The sequence below is a fragment of the Abramis brama genome (genome assembly GCF_963993115.1).
Source record: "Abramis brama genome assembly, chromosome: 8".
NCBI lineage: Eukaryota > Metazoa > Chordata > Actinopteri > Cypriniformes > Leuciscidae > Abramis > Abramis brama.
The window spans coordinates 18291930-18313885 of NC_139970.1; the positions used below are offsets into that span (position 1 = coordinate 18291930).

The 21956-nt window shown below is 38.6% G+C and overlaps 2 protein-coding genes across 8 annotated transcripts in view; both read right to left on the reverse strand.

Moving 5' to 3' along the window:
- ankrd10b (ankyrin repeat domain 10b) overlaps positions 1-6404 on the reverse strand; it is a 32198-nt gene extending 25794 nt beyond the window's left edge. For both annotated transcript variants that reach the window (XM_084122642.1, XM_084122641.1), the window contains exons 1-3: positions 6042-6404; positions 3354-3506; positions 398-489 (exon numbers count right to left, since the gene is read on the reverse strand). In XM_084122642.1, the coding sequence (XP_083978768.1) occupies positions 398-489; positions 3354-3506; positions 6042-6233 (437 nt within the window). In that variant the 5' untranslated portion in view covers positions 6234-6404. The remainder of the gene's footprint in view (positions 1-397; positions 490-3353; positions 3507-6041) is intronic.
- Positions 6405-7519: 1115 nt separating this feature from the next.
- On the reverse strand, positions 7520-21393 carry naxd (NAD(P)HX dehydratase). Of its 6 annotated transcripts, none has more exons than XM_084122625.1 (11): positions 20804-21393; positions 19066-19506; positions 17973-18111; positions 17601-17646; positions 17168-17256; positions 16898-17006; positions 13680-13730; positions 13118-13222; positions 9755-9875; positions 9546-9666; positions 7520-8266 (listed from the first exon to the last, which is right to left on the reverse strand). In XM_084122625.1, exons 1-11 carry the CDS (start codon positions 20880-20882, stop codon positions 8116-8118), a joined length of 1452 nt encoding a protein of 483 aa, XP_083978751.1. In that variant the 5' UTR covers positions 20883-21393; the 3' UTR covers positions 7520-8115. The 6 variants fall into 6 exon arrangements, with proteins under 6 accessions (XP_083978751.1, XP_083978749.1, XP_083978750.1 ...); XM_084122623.1 differs by having other exon boundaries at positions 19622-21393; XM_084122624.1 differs by having other exon boundaries at positions 19096-19506; positions 19622-21390.
- Between the last annotated feature and the right edge of the window lie 563 nt (positions 21394-21956).

Sequence of the window (21956 nt, forward strand, 5' to 3'; positions counted from 1 at the left end):
AAATCTTTAACAGTTAACAGCATAATAAAGAGAATATAAACATAGTTAATTCTTTTATTTATAACTCATGCATGCAAGTTTTAAAATCAAGTGAAAATGTGAGATTGAAAACCAGTAAGTTTTCTACCACTCAGGACAATGAGGCTCATTTGTCTTTACAGAAAAGGGTTAAGAAAATCTTAATTCAAGATGGTCTCACTATAATTCACTAGTGTCTTGAGCCCGTGTTGTCATGCAGCAGAAGAAATTACATGTAGAGCCTTACATTCAAGATAATCCACATTTCAGTTTTGATGGAGCACTTCTTAAATGAGGCACCAGTGGGGCATTTGAATGGATGCAAGGGACAGAGAGAGAGAGATACAGTTACTCTGCGCAGCAGTTAGAGATGACTTACTCTGCCTTGGCTCCCTGGACCAGGAGGGTGGTAATGCAGTCAATGCTACCTGCACGGGCCGCTTTGTGGAGGGGGGTTTCACCAACATAGTCCTACAAACACAGAGAGAGAGAGAGAGAGAGAGAGAGAGAGAGAGAGAGAGAGAGAGAGAGAGAGAGAGAGAGCCAGAGAGAGAGAGAGAGAGAGCCAGAGAGAGAGAGAGAGAGCCAGAGAGAGAGAGAGAGAGCCAGCTGGGATCATTTGTCACACAAATTATTTTTAATTGTTTTGCAACTGCAATATCTTTCTATTTCAAATTCTTCACTTTTTAAATCGTCTTCTGCATGTCTGACAACCAAAACAGCAAATATAACCAGTAACAGCAAAACTTACATTATGCGTACCTTAAAATAAAGTGAGAGCAGAATGTCACAGTTGTAATGTCTGCGTGCAGCAGAAACTCAATCTTTCAGTCCATATAGAAATGCTATGAAATCAGCCTTTTGTATTTGCTTAAAATGTGGGACAATGTGTTTGAAAATTAAAGCGAACCATGATTGTGGTTCTCAAAATAATCTAGATTAAATCAACTCAACTAATTGCAATCATGTAATAATCGTGACAGGCTGAGTTGATCTATTAGTATCTGCTATGTGTTATTTTAGCATTATTTATTATCACCATTATAGCGTTTATTAATAAAGGAGCTAATTCACTTTAATTTGAGTTAGTTTTAGTAATTTTGTCATGTGATTTCTTTTTTTTTTCTATTTAGCTTTTCAGTTTTAGTTATTTTAGCACTTCAACTGTACTTCAAACCGTCTTCCTCTTAGCTAGTTGCTAAGGCAACATTTCTAATTTTTGGCTATGTTTTTTTTTAAAATCTAATATTTGTATGTAATTTTACTTCAGCTTTATGTCAATTTTGGTTACACTTTATTGTAAGGTGATGTAGATACATTGTACTTAATGAAGTACTGCGTATTAATTTACAACATGTACTTACTATACAGTTAAGGTTAGGTTTAGGGTTAGTTACTTGTAATCATGCATAATTTACTGTTATTACTATAGTAAGAACATGTAGTAACATGTAACTATGCCACATTAAAATAAGTGTGTAGACTACCCAGAGTGCTGAATATGGGCATTCACCATCTTGCTGGAAGTGAAAGTGCAATCTCTCCGTCACAACCCAGCATCATCATTTATTTAGACGCTGGTGGATCATCCTGGCAGAGCAGCAAAGGCGCTCCCAGCAGGAGCAATACACTTTTCACTTTGCCCGAAAGCTACAGTAAACACTTAAATGAGCGGCTGAGCTTCACCCAGCCCTTTCAGCAAAATCAGCGATTCACTGGAAAAGAATGTGTGCAAAACTCATTGAAGCATCAAACCGTGTGAGAGATCAGTCGATGGGAAGGGTCATGCCCTTAAATGAATAATGCTGAACTGTCTGAGCCACCGGGGATGTGAAACTAGCCTATATTTGGAGAACACATCACTGGTTATGTAACAATGGCCTAGTAATCTCATTTCTCTGCTGTAACACACCAATGAATGGTAGGGGGGGAGGAGAATACACGAACAATCGGAAATGTGCTCATATGCCGATGGGGATTACCACATTCTGCACATATGGAAAACATAATAGTGATGCAGTGCATGAGCACAGCGAAACAACCACAGTCGTGGCCCAGGGCCTCAGAAAACTGAGTAAACCCAGGCTGATTGGGTCAAAAATAAGCACAAGTATAAGCCATATTTCATAAACACCTCTACTTTCAAATGGGGAAACTGTAGGGATTGACGGTGTGACTACAATCTTAAATCAAGCTGGAACTTGATATCTTGTTAAATTTACAGCAACGGTTGCAAGAAATTCACCTTAAAAACTACAGTGACAATGTTTCAGGTTTTACAGGATGGCATATTGGTAACTTTATATTTTATAACTCATAACCAAATAATTTCATTAAGTGATATAAATGTTTAGGCCCCCATATAAGTAAAGCAAAATCGAAGAACGAACTTGACAATTTCAAACAAAATCATGCCAAAATGAAGTTCGAACAAGCTTGCCAAAGCGAACTTTCCGAAAAAGGTTGAGGTCAGGTCAGACGTCCGCCAGTAAAAACACGAACATACTGTAGAGCCACTTTATAGTAGAAATTGAAAAGTTGTGATGAGAAGTTATTAAAAGTATTGTTTTTTCCATGTTTAATCCTGTAAAGCTGCTTGCTTTTAAACAAAGTATTAAGTGGTGTATAAATAAATATGATCAAATGCCTTTTTAACTGCTGTTTTCTCACAGCTGTCATTTAAGTTGCGCGTTTATTTTGTTATTGAGATGAAAGCGTACAGGACATATTTTCATATTTATCTAAATGCGCTCTCAGCAGTGTGGGTGGCTCTGGATGTTCGCTAACAGTAGCATACCTTGCTCAGGCATTTCAAACTTCAAAAGTGAAAAATTAAAGAGAACTTCGTCGTGAGTATATCTGGGCCTTTAATATACCAATCTACCAAACTTACGAACAACCAAAATCTGCTTTTTTACCTTAAATGTACTGTTAACCACCATGATAATAATGATAAAACATGGTCAGAACTCTTATATAGACACAAATCAAACTCATATATAGACACAGGGTCATACACACAAACACAAAAACAACACAAAACTAAAATAATGCAATAAACATTAAACAAATAACACTAAACACCCTAATGTACATTACTGATAACAAAAATGAGAAGAAACCAAATGTAGCCTATAAAATAACATCTTTCCAGTTTTTCACAGGAAATTATATGACAGTTCATAGTTTTTACTATGACACTACAAACTAATTTTAATGTATTTTATTGTAAAATTACAATTCAATGTTAGGCCATACAGTTTTCTTTTTTCTTTAAATGGCCTTAGAACACCGATGCATCTCATATATCACCTCATAAGACATTGGTGTCTTACCTGTCTGTTTATATCAGCTCCAGCTTGCAGCAGCCAGAGCAAGCACTGAGGATGACCCCCGAAGGCAGCAATGTGAGCAGGCGTCTGAGCAAACCGAGAGGTCACAGAGTTCACGCCACATCCCACCTGCACCAGACGCATTACACACTCCAGCTGGGTTATGGGAGAGGACAAAGGAAAAGTGCATTTAAATAGTGCTCAACTGACATGGGCTTTTCAATAGCTGATGGTAATCGATACCGATAGAGCAGGATAGCAGATGTAATGCTGAAATTGAAAATACAATACATAAATGCATATTTAAAATACAATTTAATGATAACAAATGAGATGTAGACAAACTGCTGAAATTTCTGTAGATAATTTCAGTTTTTTTGTATATGGACCCTTCACATTTCCGAGGTTCTCAGTAATGGAAGTCGTCATAGCTGGGTAAACTTGTATAGTGGTGACCGGAAACTACAACAAATATAATTTTTACGTTCCCATTTGCTCCAATAGCAAAAGAAAAAATCCACAATGATATTTCTATGACTTTCCAAAAGTGGAAACAAATATCTAGCTAGAGATTGATTACGTTGGTCAGAAGAGAAAAAGATGTCTCATTTGCCGTCATTCCCTTAGCCGTTGCATAGGCCACATACAATCTAAACAATCATCGTTTTGACCAGTCGAATGAGGAAAGACAGCTGTCCGTCACTGCATTCACTACTACAGGTAAGAAGATAGCTGAGAAGATAACTTATCTGATAAGAAACTTTGTTTAGCACACCGTTACTTGTGTCCCTGCAACATCTGTGTTGTTTTCTCTGCAGCTTCTCTGGCCTTCTGAGGAGCCAACTTTCACCCGAGCATGTGGATATTCTAGTTTTTCTCAACATGAACATGTGAAACAATATAAAAACACGATAACCATATGCCAGTCTGTGTAATGGGTCCATTATTCTCCAGTAGGGTTAACAACACCTCTGTTAATCATCTAAATCAGACATAATAATTGGTCTTGCTTTAACACACATGGCTAAGACAACAATTGCATTTGACAAAGGAGCCATTTAGTACATTTGATAAATGGTTACTGTTGTGTTTTTAACATTCCCTGATCCTCATTCCTGCAATATCTCAAATTTCACCCTGACTCTTCCTGTTATTCATCTAATCAACAGTGCAGAGCCTTAAAAACACTCCCATGCTTAGAAGACATTACACCCATCCAGATGAAGCAAACAACACAGAGAAAGTGGGAGTGGCGCCAGAACAGAGAGGTTTATAGCTTCCTCATTCTCTCTTTTATAAGTCATAAATCAGATTTGGCATCACTTTAATTCAACTGGAATCTAGTCTGATATGAAACCCTTTTGATCAAGCTCATACACACTGACACTGCCTTGAAAGGTTGCGGTGCAAGTTCATGCATGCATCCTGTGGAACTTTAAACTGTACAGAAAATGTTTTCCCTTTTCAGTAACACATTTCTAAAAATAAACCAATGGGTTGGTGTTTATATCAGCCTGCTGTCTCTTGTACTTCATCTGGTTGTGTAACTTTGAGACATCTGAGAACACAACACATCAGGCATCAGTTACATTAATAATGTAGCTCTTGAGAAAGTGAGGGGAACCTGAAGTTCAGCATCATTACCTGAGGAAAGACTACACCCACAGGTATCAATCTAAAAATACACTTGTTTGAAGACTGAAATGTTTGAATCAAAAAACACTTATTCATAAGGGTTAATTGACCCAAAAATGTAAATTCTGTCATCATTTACCTCAAGTTGTTCCAAACCTGTATGAGTTTCTTCTGTTGAAGACAAAAGAAGATATTTTGAAGAATGTTGTTAACCAGACAGTTGGCAGTAGTAGCCATTGTATTTTTTACCTACTATGAATGTAAATGGGTACCGTCCACTGTCTGGTTCACAACATTATTTAAAACATCTTCTTTTGTGTTCAATAGAAGAAACTCATGCAGGTTTGGAACAACTTGGGTAAGTAATTTTTGGGGTGAACTATCCCTTTAAAGCAGTGGAACCGTATTACTTTCATCGTGTCCAAACGATTATTCACAGGCCGGTTATTCATATGGCAACGTAAATAAAAGTGTTATTTATTTGTCACAAGTTATATAGTATAAAACGAATGAATAAATCAATGCAACATTTTTGTTCGTGTGATATTTTATTTTATATGGAATGCGATAGGGTTACTGTCAGTAAAAACTGTTCATTAGCTGCATTTCTGGTGCGTTATATCTGCTCTTTTGAATGTCATCATCAGTAACAACTGCATTTCTTTTCTACGTCTTCGAAATACGAAAAGGATCGGCAACGGTTTTAACGGCAGCGTTAAAAAAAAAACATTCGTCTTCGTATCGTTCTTGCTCTTTTATATTCACTAATGGTTTATAATCACTAAACAAGCCTGTAAAAATCACGACACAGTCGTAAAATGGAAAATCAAATGAAAAGGAAAGTAGTAGCCAAACTGCCAGAGGCTCACGGCACGCACTGAATGAATGCGCCTTTTCAAATAGATCGTCAGCGCGCGTCAGATCCAGTACGATGACATTTGCATGGATTAATGTCTGATGCGGTTTGAGTAACTTAACATCTTTAAGGGAAGTAACAAACACATTTGTGCACATTGTGGCTGGGTGATAATTTAACTGTGCATGATGATGATGTACCTTGCCGAAGTGCGCAGCCCAGTGTAGAGGCGTCCACCCGTAGAAAGAGTCCTCCACCGAGAGCTGGTCTGCGCTGCACTGGAGGAGCGAGCACAGCGCGCCCACATCTCCATCTCTGCACGCCCGGTGAAGAGGGAAGCGAATATTCAGCACCTCCTCGCTAGAAAACCCAGACTCCAGTCCCACCGACATTACTGAACACTCGCTTTTACAAATGCGTGCAAACAGGAATTGTCTCAAAAATGGTGGACTGTACACGATGTCTGCTCTTATTAAGTGCACCGCCCAAACAAAGAGCTTACAAGGGGGAGGCGACGCGAGACTAGACGCACAGCGTGCTCACATACACACATCACACACTGCGCGCTCTCTGAAGGAACGAAACTTCACATTGGGAATCTGTCAAAACCTAAAACGGATCATTTAAGATTCAGGACTGGAGCTATGCCCACTACAATATGACCGTACACCAAAGCCCGAAACGGATCACTTGAGACTCCGTACCGAGGCTGCGCGCATGCTCACTACAATATAAACCTAACAAACCAGAAACGGAATCTTTCAGACCCGGACTGAGCCTTCGCGTGCCCACTAAACGACCCTCAAAACCAGAAACGGATCCCTTGAGACTTCGAACTGACACTGCGCATGCTCACTACAAAATAAACGTACCACAAAACCAGAAAAGGAGACCTCGAGGATCCGGAGGATGGAGTCACGCATGCGCTTTGCAATCTGAACGTGGTGTAGCGAAGAGCACGGTTGCAACAATGTGGCAGAACCGTCACATAAAAAATATATTTTGAAAGTTAAAATTACATGCTTATCTCCTATAAGAAAATACGGGAACACTTTATTTTATAGTTTCATTGTTACGTTGCATGTAGTTACAATAGTATTAACTATACATTATGCATAATTACATGCAACTAAACCAAACCTAACTCTATAGTAAGTACTTGAAGTTACTTAATATTACTCCGATCTTAAATGTATAACAGTGTAACAAAGACACCTTAGAATAAAGTGTAAATGAAAATACATTTTACCCTGTTAAATGTTTTGTAAGATTAATATGAATAGATTTTTGTTGGATAAAGTTAGAAACCGCACCTTTTCTCAGGTGTTATCATATGTTGACTTACAATTTACAAATTGTTTGGAGACTAATCACAAAAAGGTATTTGAATGCATTTTTTTAAACAAGTGTATTGCAAATGAGACATAAAATAGCTATGAATTTACCTAACAAAAGCCCCATACTCTATGGTTCTCAAGATATTGTAAACCATACAGAAACTATCAGAGTGAGTACAAACAGGAATGCTATTAAAACTGAACACTTTTTGTACAGTTATTCCCCATTTGCTTTCTGTTTCAACTATCTCGATCATACCAACCAAAATCATGTCCAGACACATTCATTATCCACACACATTCATTATCCACACAGAGGGAATAATACAAAAGATAAACAGTTATAAGTAAAACTTTCATGTTAGTTTAATATGTAGAATAACAAACTATATCTAAAAGTGACAGCCACTTTCAATTATTTGTAATTTGACCCACACATTAAATGAGGATTGTGAGTTGACAGAAAACAAGGTGTTAAACAGCTTATTGTAAGGAGAACATCCACTATAAAGGTATTTTTTGAATACTTGAAAGTGAGCATTTTTCAAGCAGACCAACAAATAAATTGCAGCTGGTAGTAAGACAGCAATTAATTCATAGAGGGACAGTGTTAAAACTATCTCTTGGTGGGTTATCATATACAAATCTAAACACTCGCAGACATAACACACACATCTATAGACATACATTAAAAAAACAAAAAACAAAAAAACAGTGTTTGGACGTTTATAGAGGGCCACCACACGGATATGGATGTGGAGAAGTAGTTGATACTATATTGCAGAACTACAAGAGGCACTTTAAAATAAAAGGGAAAAGAAAAAAAAAGAACATAGATGCTCAACAATGTACTTCATGTTTATTTAACAAGTAGCGTTAAGATGCAGACCTTTAGTCTTTATAATGACCATAAAAAGAGAATGGATACACACACAGTTTAGCTTTCAAACAACTTCTTGAAAGCGCTGCTTATCTCCTGGATCATGTCAGAGGTGGTGGTTGATCTGCTGTGTTTGTGGAAGGCCTGGCGATTACATTGCCTTGTCAGAGACGTAGCACCGAATGCAGCTACCAGCGAGGGATTCATGCTAAAAAAAGAGAAACATTTACAATTAAAGTGTCCATATTCTCTTTTACAAACTCTCCATTTTCCAGGTCTACTAGAATAGGTTAAATGCTTAAATGTTATTTTTGTTCACATATTTGACATGATTGCAGCACCTCTCTTCCCAGTCTGTCAGTAAAGCCTGGTTTATACTCGACACGTCCGCACGAGCACAAAGGTGCGCGCGGCAAAAATGACGTCATTGCGGTGTGGGTGGTCGTGCGCGTTGGGTTCGCAAGACCCAATTTCGCCTGGCGGTGTGCGCGACATTTTTTGTAACAACGCACACGGCGCCGCATCCGAAGATGAACGACTTCAAGCCGAATCTGGCCGAGCTCAAACTTCTCACCACACCGACACCCAGTTTGCACGTCTAAAATAGTTGATTACATTTAAAAAATGAGCATACAATAGCATAAAAAGTATTTTTAATGAACATGAAGGTCCATGTTTAATAAAAATGTTCACGAAATGTTTAGAGAAATTAGAAAATATAAGAGATTGTTAATTTATTTATATTGTATACACACTCATATCCATATATTTTGTTTTATTGTCACTAGTAATAATCTCAGGGTTTACTGGGTTTTACACGATTCTTTTTGTAGTGTGGTATTGGTGGTGATGTACTAAAATAAACATTGTCACGTGTGTAGCTTTCTTCTTCTCACCTCTGATTCCTGATGGTTTAGAGGACAATTACTCGAGTCGCCCCCTGTCGTTTCAAAGAATAGTACAACGGCGAGCGTGTCGAGTATAAACGCCTCGTCCGTTTGGGGAGGTGTGCGCGCAGTTTGCGGAGACACGCGCTGCAGAGCCAGGTGAAAGTATAAACAAGGCTTAACACTGTTTAGTTCCTGTCTCTATGAAGCCCCGCCTTCTGGAAAGTGCAGTGTGCTCTGATTGGTCAACCGCATCAAGTGTGTTTTGGAAGTATCATGCCCTCTTTACCATAACCGTGAGTTTCAACACACTACTAACGCAAGTCAACCAAGTTTTTTGGGTGGGAATTATTTAAAAGAAGAATATTGTCATGTTTACGTTTACGGTCGAAAACTAAAGACTACAATGGAGGCGTTTCAGGGAGTTCAGAAACGGTGTTTACTGATATTAGAGAATAACTCCCTTTGAATTGACTGTACATTTGCAGACCTTTTTCATGCTCAAACAGCAGCATTACACACTAAAGAAAGTAATTGGTCCTCTTTAAACTGTGATATTCAATGACGCATCAAATAACTACTGAAGATGGAGCACTCTACCCTTTAGTGGCATCTGGAGGTGAGCTGAACGCCCAATGAGCGAAAACTCCCAAGGAACCAGAGAGCAGATCTCCCTGTCCTCCGCAGCGCCGCCCACTGCCCTCTTGACTACAGGTCAGCACTGAAATTATGTAGAAACAAAACATTAGAGAAAGAAAATGGTGCATTGGAACCTTATTAAGTCTAAATATTTCAAGAAAGCCACTTACTGTTCTTTCCATCAGTAATAATATCCTCTTCCCCCTTTAAAACCATGGTCAGATTGCCCAAGGCGATGGACAGTTGCTGAGCACTTCTCTTGTGGTCAGTGCTGTCCAGAGGTTCATGATGCTGAAATCAAAGTTTAATAATTTAGCACGTTCACTGCAACTGTATGCACTAGGTGTCTGTAAAAGCCCTGAAATACTCTGGGTGAAGTTCTTTTTTTTTTACTTAAGGGTAAAAAGAAGATAGAAATACATGACCCGTGGTAATACTGTTAGCGAACAACCCGACGCCGCACACACTTTAGATGAATATGAAAATATGTGCTGCACACTTTGCTTTCAACAATATATTAAAAAGGGATGCTAACGATTAATCGATGATTGATTAATTTGTCGATAATTTAATTGATAAAACGCAGGTGATCATGCACGTGTGTGCTGCTCAACCACAAAACACAAAGCAGAGGAGGAAAAATGGTCATTTTATGTTTAAAGGCTAGAGTTACACCTTTATGACTATAAGTTTGTGTGTGCATTCGGATAATTTTGTTTTGAGCAAATGCAAGTTGTAATATGGTGTTTATTTTGTTTAGGCCTATATGCATCTGATTCATCTTCGGTTAAAGGGTAACTCTCGCCAAATTGCAACCTAGGCTATTTTTGTTAATCTACCCGAGTCAACCATTCGTGCAAAAGCATAATTAGAATGGAAACGCCACTTTTAAGATTGACCGTATTTTCGTTTTCGGTCAAAATGCCTTTTAAATGGGAGTGCATGGGGCACTACAATGATAGCATCAAATTCGCCATTTCTAAAACACTAAGAAGGCTCCACACAACATGAAACTGTGCTCGAAGTATCACCAGGGGCTCTACACATGAACTTGAGCATTGACTACATTGTTTGTGTACACAGAGTTTACTAAAAAGGAAAGGTTTTGTACAACTCACTTTTATCAGTTAGTGTTTCTGGTGGCTGGAATTTTGTCAGTCAAAAGTAGTCGATCTCCGAATGCAACATAACATGAGGAGAGTAAAGATCTTCTCCAAGCACTCCCATTCAAAAGGCATTTTGACCAGAAACGAAAATACAGTCAATCTTAAAAGTGGCGTTTCCATTCGAATGTTTGACTCGGGTAGATTAACAAAAATAGCCTAGGTTGCAATTTGGCGAGAGTTACCCTTTAAGAACGCTGTATAAAGCATCATCTTCAGTGCATGCAGCTCAAACAGCAATGCACGACTAATGATAACTATGATTGGAACTGTCATAATACATAACATTATTATACAATATTGTAATAAAACGTTGTCAAATCTTTGGGTTTTATTTGCCGTTTCAGCACGTTGCTCCGGGAAGAGCACATCCACTAGACATTCTGAAGAGCACGTAACTCTGTTCAAGTTCACTTGTACATTCACATCATTTTGTGCAGATAAAATTTGTAATATTATGTTTATTTTGTATATATTAATTAATCTCATTAGAGATTAATCTCAGATAGGATGCCTTTCGTTGAGTTAAATAACCCGCTAGCAAAGTGCTTCAGTTTACCACGGTGTTCATTCAGCGCATGCAGCTCAAACAGCAATTCACAACTAATAAAAACTATGATTGGGACTGTCATATTACATAACATTTATAAAGAGAACAATATTATAACAAACCGTTGTGAATTCTTTGGGTTTAGTTGCTGTGTTGTTCCAGAAAGAGCGCATTAGAGTTACACATTCTGACAAGCACGCATCTGAGGCGGCGTTGGAAACACGTTGTACCCGTCGTTATATTTGATTTTTAAATAATTAATTTAATTAAATGATCAATCACATCAACTCATTTTACAATCCTACTAGCCCTTTATTTAGATTAAAACCCCTTCTCATACATTTGGTGAGGAACATGGCGTTTTGAGCATCATTTGCACACCCTGTCATGCCTCTGCAGCAGACGCATACTGCAGTATTATGGGTAACGGTTAATCAATCGTTATTTTAAACGACGATCAATCATGGGAATTTGTGTAAATTGACATCCCTAAAATTAAACAACAAATGATAGCAGAGAGTAAACAGTTAAGAAATCTGATCATAGCAACGTGGATGTTCTGCAATTCAGGCTCTCCAGTCACATTTATTTATATAGCACTTTATACAATAGATTGCTTTAAAGCAAGCAGCAATCAGCAAGCAACTGAACAGTGTTTCTTTTAATTGGAATTGCAACTTCATGTTCTACTACAATATTTGTGTTGTCAATATTTGTTTTTATACTTGTGAAGCACTTTGAAATGCATTTCATGTATGAAAAGTGCTACACAAATAAACGTTTATAAGTTTATAATTATTAAGTGGCTCTCCGGTGTGTTCATGTTTTTACAGTGTTCCCACACCTTAGTTAACTTTCCAGGTCTAATACCCTAAAATTCAAGGACTTAATGTGGGAACATATTTTAAGTGAGCGCAAGATTACATCATTTCAGCGGTTTCAGCCTATTTTTGCAATGTTTCACAGTGTGTCTGCGAAACGTTGAGGTACCATTGTAGTAGTTTTGTGCGCGCGTGGCAACGTACAAAAAGTACCTCACGCGGGAAACACTTAACGTAATGTGTAAATGCGAGTAACTAACGTAAATCAAGCAAGCTAATATGCATAGGCCATGAAGTGTTGGCGAAATAACACAATAGTGGACCGGAGGGAATAATATGGATTTTTTTTTTTGCACAAAATAAATTCAAGCACTTTCAATTTTTTATTATTTTTTATTTCAGATTCACAAACTTTCAAGGATTTCAAGGACCCGTGGGAACCCTGTTTTTACTCGCGGACATCTGACCTCGACTGGCTAAACAGAATAAATGGACCAGAGACCATTTCTACATCTAAGTCGGCAGAGCCACACCTGCCTATTACATAGTCACTAATGGTAGTTCGAAGGCGTTTACCAGCAAGAGCGAACCTTCCCGGAAGATTCGCTTTGGCAAACGGTTTCAAACTCCAGAAAAAAATTATATTTCAATCATATTTCATTTTGGCCTGATTTTGTTTGAAATTACATCATTGCAGTTTTTTCGATTTCTCTTTAAGTATATCTGGGCCTTTATGATTTGCTATTTCTGTGTTCTAGGACAAGTTCTTAACCTTTTTGTATTCACCCTTTATCCAAGACAATATTCAAAGGCCTTCCGTATATTGTTAGTTTTGGTTTCTTTTAGTATTTTAATTAGGATTGAGTTAATGCAACTACATTTAAATAATTTTAAGTCCCAACCATATGAGATTCCAGATTCAAACAGAGCCTTAGATATTACATAGAAATAGAACTTGTGCATCTACATAGAATGTTTTAGCACATCCAAAACTCTCACCATGGCCTCATACAGACGAGTAAACTCCATAAAGTTGGGTGTGAGGATTCCTCTCTGATATCCTTGAATGACTGATGGTTCTTTTGCCACTAACCAAAGGCCATCCTGTAAAATAAAAAAAAAACCACACTTTAGTTTACACAATTGACTATTTTATTCACAATTTAGATTTAGATCATGCAATATGCATCAATACTGTAATGTTTAAAAGCCATGACAGAGCTATTATCTCTGACCCAGTTCTCCCAATGTATTCGGGACACTGAATCTATTGGCTTTTGTCAACATGCCGAGCATGAAAGCGTATTGATCAGTGAGGTGACGTGAAGGCCAATTATGGTAACCCATGCAAGTTAGTGCACATACATTAGAGCAGCGAGTAGTGAACACACACTGCAAACCATGATTAACCCGTGCCATTCACTGCGGCACTCGGGGAGCGATTGGGGGTGTGGTGCCTTGCTCAAGGACACCTCAGTTATTTCCTGCTGGTATTGAGAGTCGTACCCACGTACAAGTTCGACTCTCTAACCCTTAGGCCACGACTGAAAACAGTACTCACAGCATCAATGATGATTGGTATTCCTCTGAGTTTTGACCTCTCAATTATCTCCTAAAAAGAAACATAAGCCAAACATAATTAAACCAACATAAACACAAATGTGAAAATACATAAGCTATTATGTAGCTATTATGAGCAAGCTCTCTAGAAATACACTTTTCACAATCTTAATTTACACAAGCTGTTAAAAGTGTGCAGACTCCTGGTCTGTGCATCATCGATCATTCAGTTAATCCATTAAATCTGAAAAATGAAATGCTGGTGTTCCGTGGAGGAATACGTGATAAATGGAAAAATGGCTTTTTTTTCCATTTTGTTAAACAAACAGAAAGCAAGATTTTGGCTTGATATCTTTTTTTTGTTTGTGGTTTATAAATATGTTCAATATTTAATTTGCACATGTGGGCAGCACCGAAACGGCACTTTTATCTGATTGGTCAAATCGCCTCATCTTTGGTACGGCATTAATTCATAAAGATGTTTTTATACTTTAATAAAATATTGTTGCGCACTGTTAACTGCGCTTGCCATTTTAAGCAGAAATATGTTGCTGGGCACATAATTAGAACTGCTGTGGTCTACATAGCCTATTGTATATTAACTGTTCAGCCTATTATTTTTATATTTAAAAACATGTGATATTAACGCAAGTTCCATTAATGAATACAATTAAAATAGTTCTGTGACTGGACAAAAGGGAAATGTTTGGTTTGCGTGTTACTGTACGGGCATTTGGGCAACAATTCTACATCGCTACATTATCACGATGACATGTCACTGTGTGTGTGTGTATTTGTGAGAGACCGATAAATAAATCATTGTGAATATGATGTCCCACAATTACCCCACTGCACTGATTTGTTTTTCACTGATCAGGCTACTAAATAGGTCTACTGTACATTTAAGTATTTCAAATTAATATTGAATTTACTATTCCACAATTATATTATTGCCTATTGCTGTAATGTTGTTTTTGCATTTATTGCTACTGTCAGTGATTCATTAGAATTAGGTTCTGGACCCCGGCTTGGTTCTATCATAATTACGCCATTTTACCATTTCTACATTTTAAAGTGAGCAGCAAGTCAAAACAACGTAGCGGTTTACATCATAGGTGCTCAGGGCTGCTCATGGTAATGATCTTTTGCGCCATCTATCTTTGATTTTTAATGGCGAGGCTGTGAGGGTAAGACACACGCCTCTTCAGTGGGTTCGTACTGTTATTTATTGTGTTTTTGAATTGTTCTACTGACAAAACAGTGCATCTTTCATTTCAGACAATTCAGCAGACAAAATATATGAACTGTGGAAATTATAAGTGTCCTAGGAGCTTTATACAGCAGATGCCATTGAAAACACAGTAAGTTTGTCTCTCACAGCCTGGCTTTCATACCCGTCATAGCGCTGCTATGAATAAGGTCTATACTTCTTTTTCCACTCCTTTGGGCATGAGCGCGGAAAGACGCGTTCAGCTTGTGCGCACTGTCTAGTGGACTTTGTTTGCAAGCACTCAAGTAACTCGCACTTGTGCGCGGACCGTTGCGGAACACGGACGGCCGAAGTATACTTTGGGCTTAAGAGCTACAGATGACGCGGTTATTTTAATAACTACAGTAGCAGAAACAAGGTGAGCAGAAAAATAGATACTTTTGATAAAATACTGCAAAAAACGAGAATGCTGCAAATAGGCTTAGACAATTATTTTTCTGACATAAAAGAGGACTCAGACCATTTCACTAAACTAGGTTTGTGTGACAAGTTACCGCATTGTGCCTTTAGACTTTTTTCTCCATACATTTTTAATCAGCATATTAAGAGCATTTCATAATGTTATAATTTGGAAAATTATTTAGGGATGGCAAAGGGAGACAAGAAAAATTACTAGTTAACTTTGTTTTGTGTTCATGATGAGAGTTTATTATTAGATTATGTACATTGTTTGTTTTTAGCAGTTTATTACTTTGAGCAAAATATAAAAATTAGCAGTTTATTACTTTGAGCAAAATATAAAAATGGCCCATACTTTTATTAAGAGGTAAACCCTGCACCCCCTGTATGTTTTCTCAGTCCTAAGGCATTCTATGTGCCATTCATGTTGATGAAAATTGTAAAACTAGGGCTGTCGCGGTGAAGGATTTTTCCTTGCGGTAATTTTGAGTGGCTCAATAGTGCGATATGCGGTATTATCACCATTTATTTATTTGATTTATTAATATTCATTTGTTGCTATATAAATAAGTGTTACGATGTGGTCAGCATGCACAAAAACGAGTACATTTTCAGGCTGTCACTCAGCGCGCAGTAACATTGTTACGGCAACGGACTGTCTTTGAGTGAGTCATTAAACCGTTCATTCAACGAACAGGTCCAAAACGCTGGTTCATTAAAAGATAGCAATGAAACAAGGTGTTAATTGTTTTTTAACTTTGAGCTCCACTTTTCAAGGCTCAGCTGAGCAGCAATGCGTCGCATGGGTAACGCTGAAGCTGATGCTTCATTTAATAGAGACCAATGGCATTGATTCAATGCGTGACTCGCTGATTTTTGTTTCCCGGCTTCCTTGCGCTGTCGCTGATGCCATTCATGGTAAATACTCTTAAACGTTAAAAGGATGACACGACAAATATCCAGTTGGAAGAAACATTTACTTTTTTGGTAAAAATTGGTACAAATTCTTAGATATCACTCCTTTGGCTTTTGAGACCCGCGACAATTTTTTTCTTTAAAATTTCTCATTTTAGACTTCTAATTTGTGACCTGTGTTGTGTTTATCCTCTGCGCTTCCACGTTCATCAACATATCATGTGTCGCGTCAGAGGTCACTCTTCTGCCAGAACTAGATTCGCATACAGCCATTATAAAGTTATAAATATGGATGTTTTTATTATAAAAACGCATTGCTTCGCTTCAGAAGGTCTTTATTAACCCCTGGAGCACTATAGACTACTTTTGGATGGATACACTTTTTTGGGCTTCAAATAAAATGGTACCATTCACTCCCATTATAAAGCTTGAAAGATACAGGATATTTTTTAATATAACTCTGTGTTTGCTTGAATGTGAGTAAATTTTCATTTTTGGGTGAACTAACCCTTTAACTGTGTCTAAATTTGTGGTCGATACTATATAGTAGATTCAGAAAGAAATTCACCTTTTAAAATGAAATGCTTTTAGCATTGACTACAGAAGACATGTTCATAAAGCATAATTTCTCTTGCCTTTGCATTCTTCAGAAGCATATCCTCCCTCCCCAGACCTGGTCCCACGACCAGACTGTGAAGCCTGGGTAGCCATTTCTCAATCTCCTCCACAGCATTGGGACTGTCTCTGGAGGAACACACAGCCAGGAGCAAAACAGCACCACATAAGAACCATCACGCTCAATTTACTCTCGACATGACAATAAATAAAAAATGTTTAAGCTGGCATGATACACGAAATATTGAGATATTGAATAAAAGCCAATGGTAATCAAAGTTCCTGCTCACAGCACTGGATGGACGATGAGTTCAGGACTGTAGGACTTGATGACTGGAGCTGCATCTTTGGTGCAGAACACATGAGACAGATCGGCTCCCTGGAAAACAGGCAGGAAGAGCAGAAAGTTAATGACTGGTGATTTATTTGATAAATATGAGTCGATCTGGAAATGATATCACTTAAGGGTTTTGAAGACAATTTACTGCGTATCTCCCTAAACCAGAGGTGTCCAACCTCGGTCCTGCAGAGTTTAGCTCAAACTTGCCTCAACACACCTGCCTGAAGTCTCTAGTATGCCTAGAAAGACCTTGCCTAGCTGCTTCAGGTGTGTTTAATTGGGCTTGGAGGTAAACTCTGCAAGACAGTGGCCCTCCAGGAGCAGGATCAGCAAAATGCAGATGAGAAAGACAAAATGCAGTGGATTTTGAACAGAATACTTACTACTTTCAAAGCCGAAATAGCTGCAAAGAAAGGTGCTCCTGTGTACCTAACAAGAAAAATTCAAATATGCAAGTTTCACCAAGCAAATATACATACAGAGAGTTAAAACAGAAGAAAACAGCCTGCTAAGTACTATAACACTCACAGCACATAGCACCTTATAATACTATTTGCGGCAGAGAATGACTTGATGGTATGTGGTTGAAAGTGAAAAAGTGAGTTAGGTGCAAGCTCTAGAAATATATCTCCCCCAAATATGTGATTATTTAGTTAGCCATTAATTAATATAAGCCATTGAAGCTCCATTACAGCTGCTTACCTAGTCATTTTTTAAGTGTATAGCCCTGAGAAAGATCTGTTGACATCACTTACTCTTGACATCCTCCGATGATTCCAATGCGTCCATCCTGACCCTTGTGTTTTTTGGATGTCAGTGGAGGAATTGTCTTTCTTACAAGAGGAATGACACTGTCCATTCCTGCCGTGCCCAGAGAGAAAGAGCGCTCTATGACTGAGGGAGGAACACAGTAACAATCAATCATTAGTTTTAAATAACAATCTTTGGTTTTATCACAAACCAGAGCAGCTGTGTTCAGTTCCATGCATTGGGACTATAATAGTCGACAGAGATACAGCCATTTTAGCTGGTTTGTTAAAATTACTGTTTAAAACAACTTGTTTGCCCAAAATGAAAATCATTTGCTCGTCTCATTTTAAACCATGTTGTTTTTCAATGAAACACAAAAAATAATATTAAGAATGATAAAACCAGTCCATACAGCTTGAACACTTTATCCGAGTCTTCTGAAGCCACTTGAGCTTGAAATTTAGGATTTTATTCACTGAAAATATTCTCTTCTGCTGTAGCTCATAATTCTGTACTTTACATACTCAACCCACAGGTTCGCTTATGATACACTCAAGAACCAATGCCGTTTTAGCATCAATGACATCAAACCTACCACAATTTTTAAATCTTGAGCTTGAACCCAAATTATGTTTCAAAGCTTGTGTGGTGAGGAGGACTATTAGTGAGCAATGACTAAAATATTGGTATGTTCCACATAAAGCTATAATATTGCTTTAGACGACTTGGAATATAGCTGTATGGACCACTTTTATGTTTTTTGAAGCCTTTTCAGTCACAACGTAGCATCATCAATGTATGGAAAATATGTCCATGTCCATTGTGTTCAAAAATAAAAAACCAAGCCGAATTCTTCTTGTTGTTGTTTTTTTCGTCTCTTTTTGAAAAAATTAAACATTTCTAATTATTATGCTTTTAAAATTAAAATGGGGGAAAAGACGCTTGAACACAATGCGAAAAAACTAAAAAACAACAATAGACTTTCCATCTTTGGATGAACTATCCTTTTCATTGATTTTAACAGTAAAGCATTGGATAAATTGACGGTTTTTGATTTCATAATTGGCAATTGAAAGTAAATGGCAACTCTAGACGAACATTTAGCGTCACCCTCTTCCATGAGCAGACCTGGGCCAGCTGGTTGGCTGTGGCTGGCAAACTCGTTCAAGGCAGACGGATGGTTACGATTCCCAAAAGAGGGACGCATGAGTGGTACGGTGGGGTTAGTCTGGGGTATACAAGAGGGCTGCGGAGTGGCAGGAGAGGATGTGCTGATGCCAGCGAAAATCTGGCCCAACATCTGCAGCATCTGCAACTCTCTGGAATGTTCCTCCTCCCTGCGCTTATCCTCAGCCTGAAGACGCTGCTCCTCAAGCCGGTAGAAGTTGTCTTCTGCTTCCATGCTCTGCTCCAAGAACTTCTCCATCAGCTTCTCCAGCGACATGTTCGCGAATCGCTTCTTGCTTCTCCGTGGCCTGCTCGACGAGGATGCGGGCGGGTTGGTCTTTGTCAGGCTGCTCTGTTTGGTTGGAAATGAACCTTCGGAAGAAGAAGATACAGATATTAACATGCACATACATAAAGGAAACCAGGCCGATTGGGCTAAAGATGGCAGATCATTTGCTTTCTGACTAATCAGAATAAGTTGACATACTCATGCCTCCTACTGTCACCGGAATGGGGCAGGATGGATACTCAGTTTTGACTGTGTGCTCCATAAAAGAGCATTCACCACTGCCATCCATGTGAGCCTCCTGCAAGAGTTCAGTACTCTCAGCATCTTCATCCATCGTTTCATCTCCCCCAACGGCAACACTATCAATATCCTGCCTCTCTACTAACGGTCTATTGCTCAATATCCTCTCCATCTCGTCGTAGAACTTGCACATCTTGTGGTACTGCCCATTTTTCCTGGATCCCTCCTTCGCTTGGAAATACTGCCTCTTTAAGCTCTTAACCCGTATTCTGCATTGGTCTGGTGTCCTATCGAAGCCCAGTTCGCACAAACGGTTCGCGACGTCTCGGTAAACGTGGCTATTCCTAAAGTTTCCGTCCAGCGCCGTCTGCACGTCGTGCTCACCCCAGATATTCAACAGCGCTCTGGTCTCCATGTCCGACCACAGGAAACCGCGCGTTGCATTCACTAGCATGATGGTCGAAGCAACCGAGCACGGATGCAACTCGGTTTCGCATCGAACAGGCGGCGGCGATGTCTAGGCCTTGTTTTGACGACGTCTCATGCAGTTTCCGAGCGCATAGCGATAAAGGCCTCGCCGAGATTAACTGAGCTGGTTCATGCAAAGCTGCTTAGAACTTCGCCAGTGTTTACCGCGCCAACAACAGTAAGAACGTCACCACAACGTGTGTGCCACGTCATCGCAGTCGTGCGCTCCACGCCACGGCTCAGTGGCGAAAACCGTAAAATAGCTTTGCGAATGTTTCCAAGAATACTTTTAAGAAAACACTTTCACTCTGCATGTTCAGCTCATCGTGTTCAGTGTTTGAAAAGTGAGTTAAGCTTAATAATAATAATAAAAGAAACCAATAAAATAAAATGTGGTTCAAAACTTACAGGGTGAGGATATGCGATTCAGTTTAAACCGGACAATAAGCTGAAGAATCTTAAATGAATAAAACATTAATGAAAAAAAAACATTTGTGACATGTAAACTCCTTCGGAACATACTCAAATCATACATAAATCACCAGGCTTTACATAAACTCGTGGTCACTCAAAACGTTGCTGCTTTAATTTATAATGAAAATGCATTCAATCAAAAATAGATCGGAAGCATTTGGACTCCACTACTATGTGGCACTTTCCTTTGGCATTTACCTTTATCATACAGCAACACTGCTACAATCGCAATGGTTACAGTTATCACGCCGAGAAGTGAGCATTTACGTCCATGCATTCCGTCCTCCTCAACCTACTCATAGTTTGGGAAACCAACCAACGATAAACTCCGATCTTACCAATTGCCAGAATTAGTGGCTGTTCAGAGAAAATGAAGGTGGCACGTTTGAGCAGATTCATCAAGTTCACACGGGTAAACAAACACTGTTCAGGTAGAGAGTGGGCGCTGTGGAGCTTTGTACAGGGATTAGATGCAGTATCCAGTCAGATAACAGGAACAAAGTTCAATATTTATTCTAATTAATGAATCTGTGACACAGGACTTCTCTCGATCAGATAGACAGAAGAATTGTCCTCCCTCTACAATCGTCAGACTTCCGCTGACGCTCTGCTTTTGCTGCTTATGCGTGATGACATAAGCGAAATTCAGTCCACATGTGACATGACATGCACCCAAAATAAACCCACTCACTTTAGCGACGACTGTTTACAATGATATTAAAACAGCAAAAACAGCAATATTTATTTAGCGCCGCCTTTACTGTTTTACTTCCTGTGACGTCGGCACTGAAGTTACATTTGCCCCGCCCGCCACTGTTAAGCTGGAAAGAACTCTGACTCATGTAGGCGAGTCGGTTCTTTTGAACAGCCATTTTCAAAGAACCGGTTACAAAAGTGATTCAGTGGATTTATTTAAAGGGATAGTTCACTCAAAAATGAAAATAATGTCATTAATTAGAATTACTCACCCTCATGACGACTTTCGTTCATCTTCAGAACACAAATGAAGATCATTTTGAAGAAATCTGAGAATTCTGTCCCAGACAGCTACACAACTACCACTTTGATGCTTCAAAAAGTTCATAAAGAGATCGTAAAACTAATCAATATGAATTGAGCGGTTTAGTCAGTTAACCAATGAGGTTCATTCTCATGTGTTACGCAGCACGTTTGAGCTTCAGCAAGAACTAATGAGGTTCATTCTCGTGTGTTATGCACAGTGTTGCCAGATGTACGATAATTATCGTATTTGTACGATAATTTTGACCTCTGTACGATGTACGATCAATAATGGGAAATATCCTATAATGTACGATAATTTCAGAACTGTGTGACACTTCAAATGATGGTC

Bases quoted from the DNA above. Each gene is read 5' to 3' on its own strand.
- naxd (XM_084122623.1), bottom strand. From the start codon at position 20,117: ATGCTAGTGAATGCAACGCGCGGTTTCCTGTGGTCGGACATGGAGACC. The intron at 17,647-17,972 runs GTAAGTGATGTC...TTTTCTTGTTAG, and splicing joins ATCATCGGAGGATGTCAAGA to GTACACAGGAGCACCTTTCT. The intron at 17,007-17,167 runs GTGAGCAGGAAC...GTGTTCCTCCAG, and splicing joins CTCATCGTCCATCCAGTGCT to AGACAGTCCCAATGCTGTGG.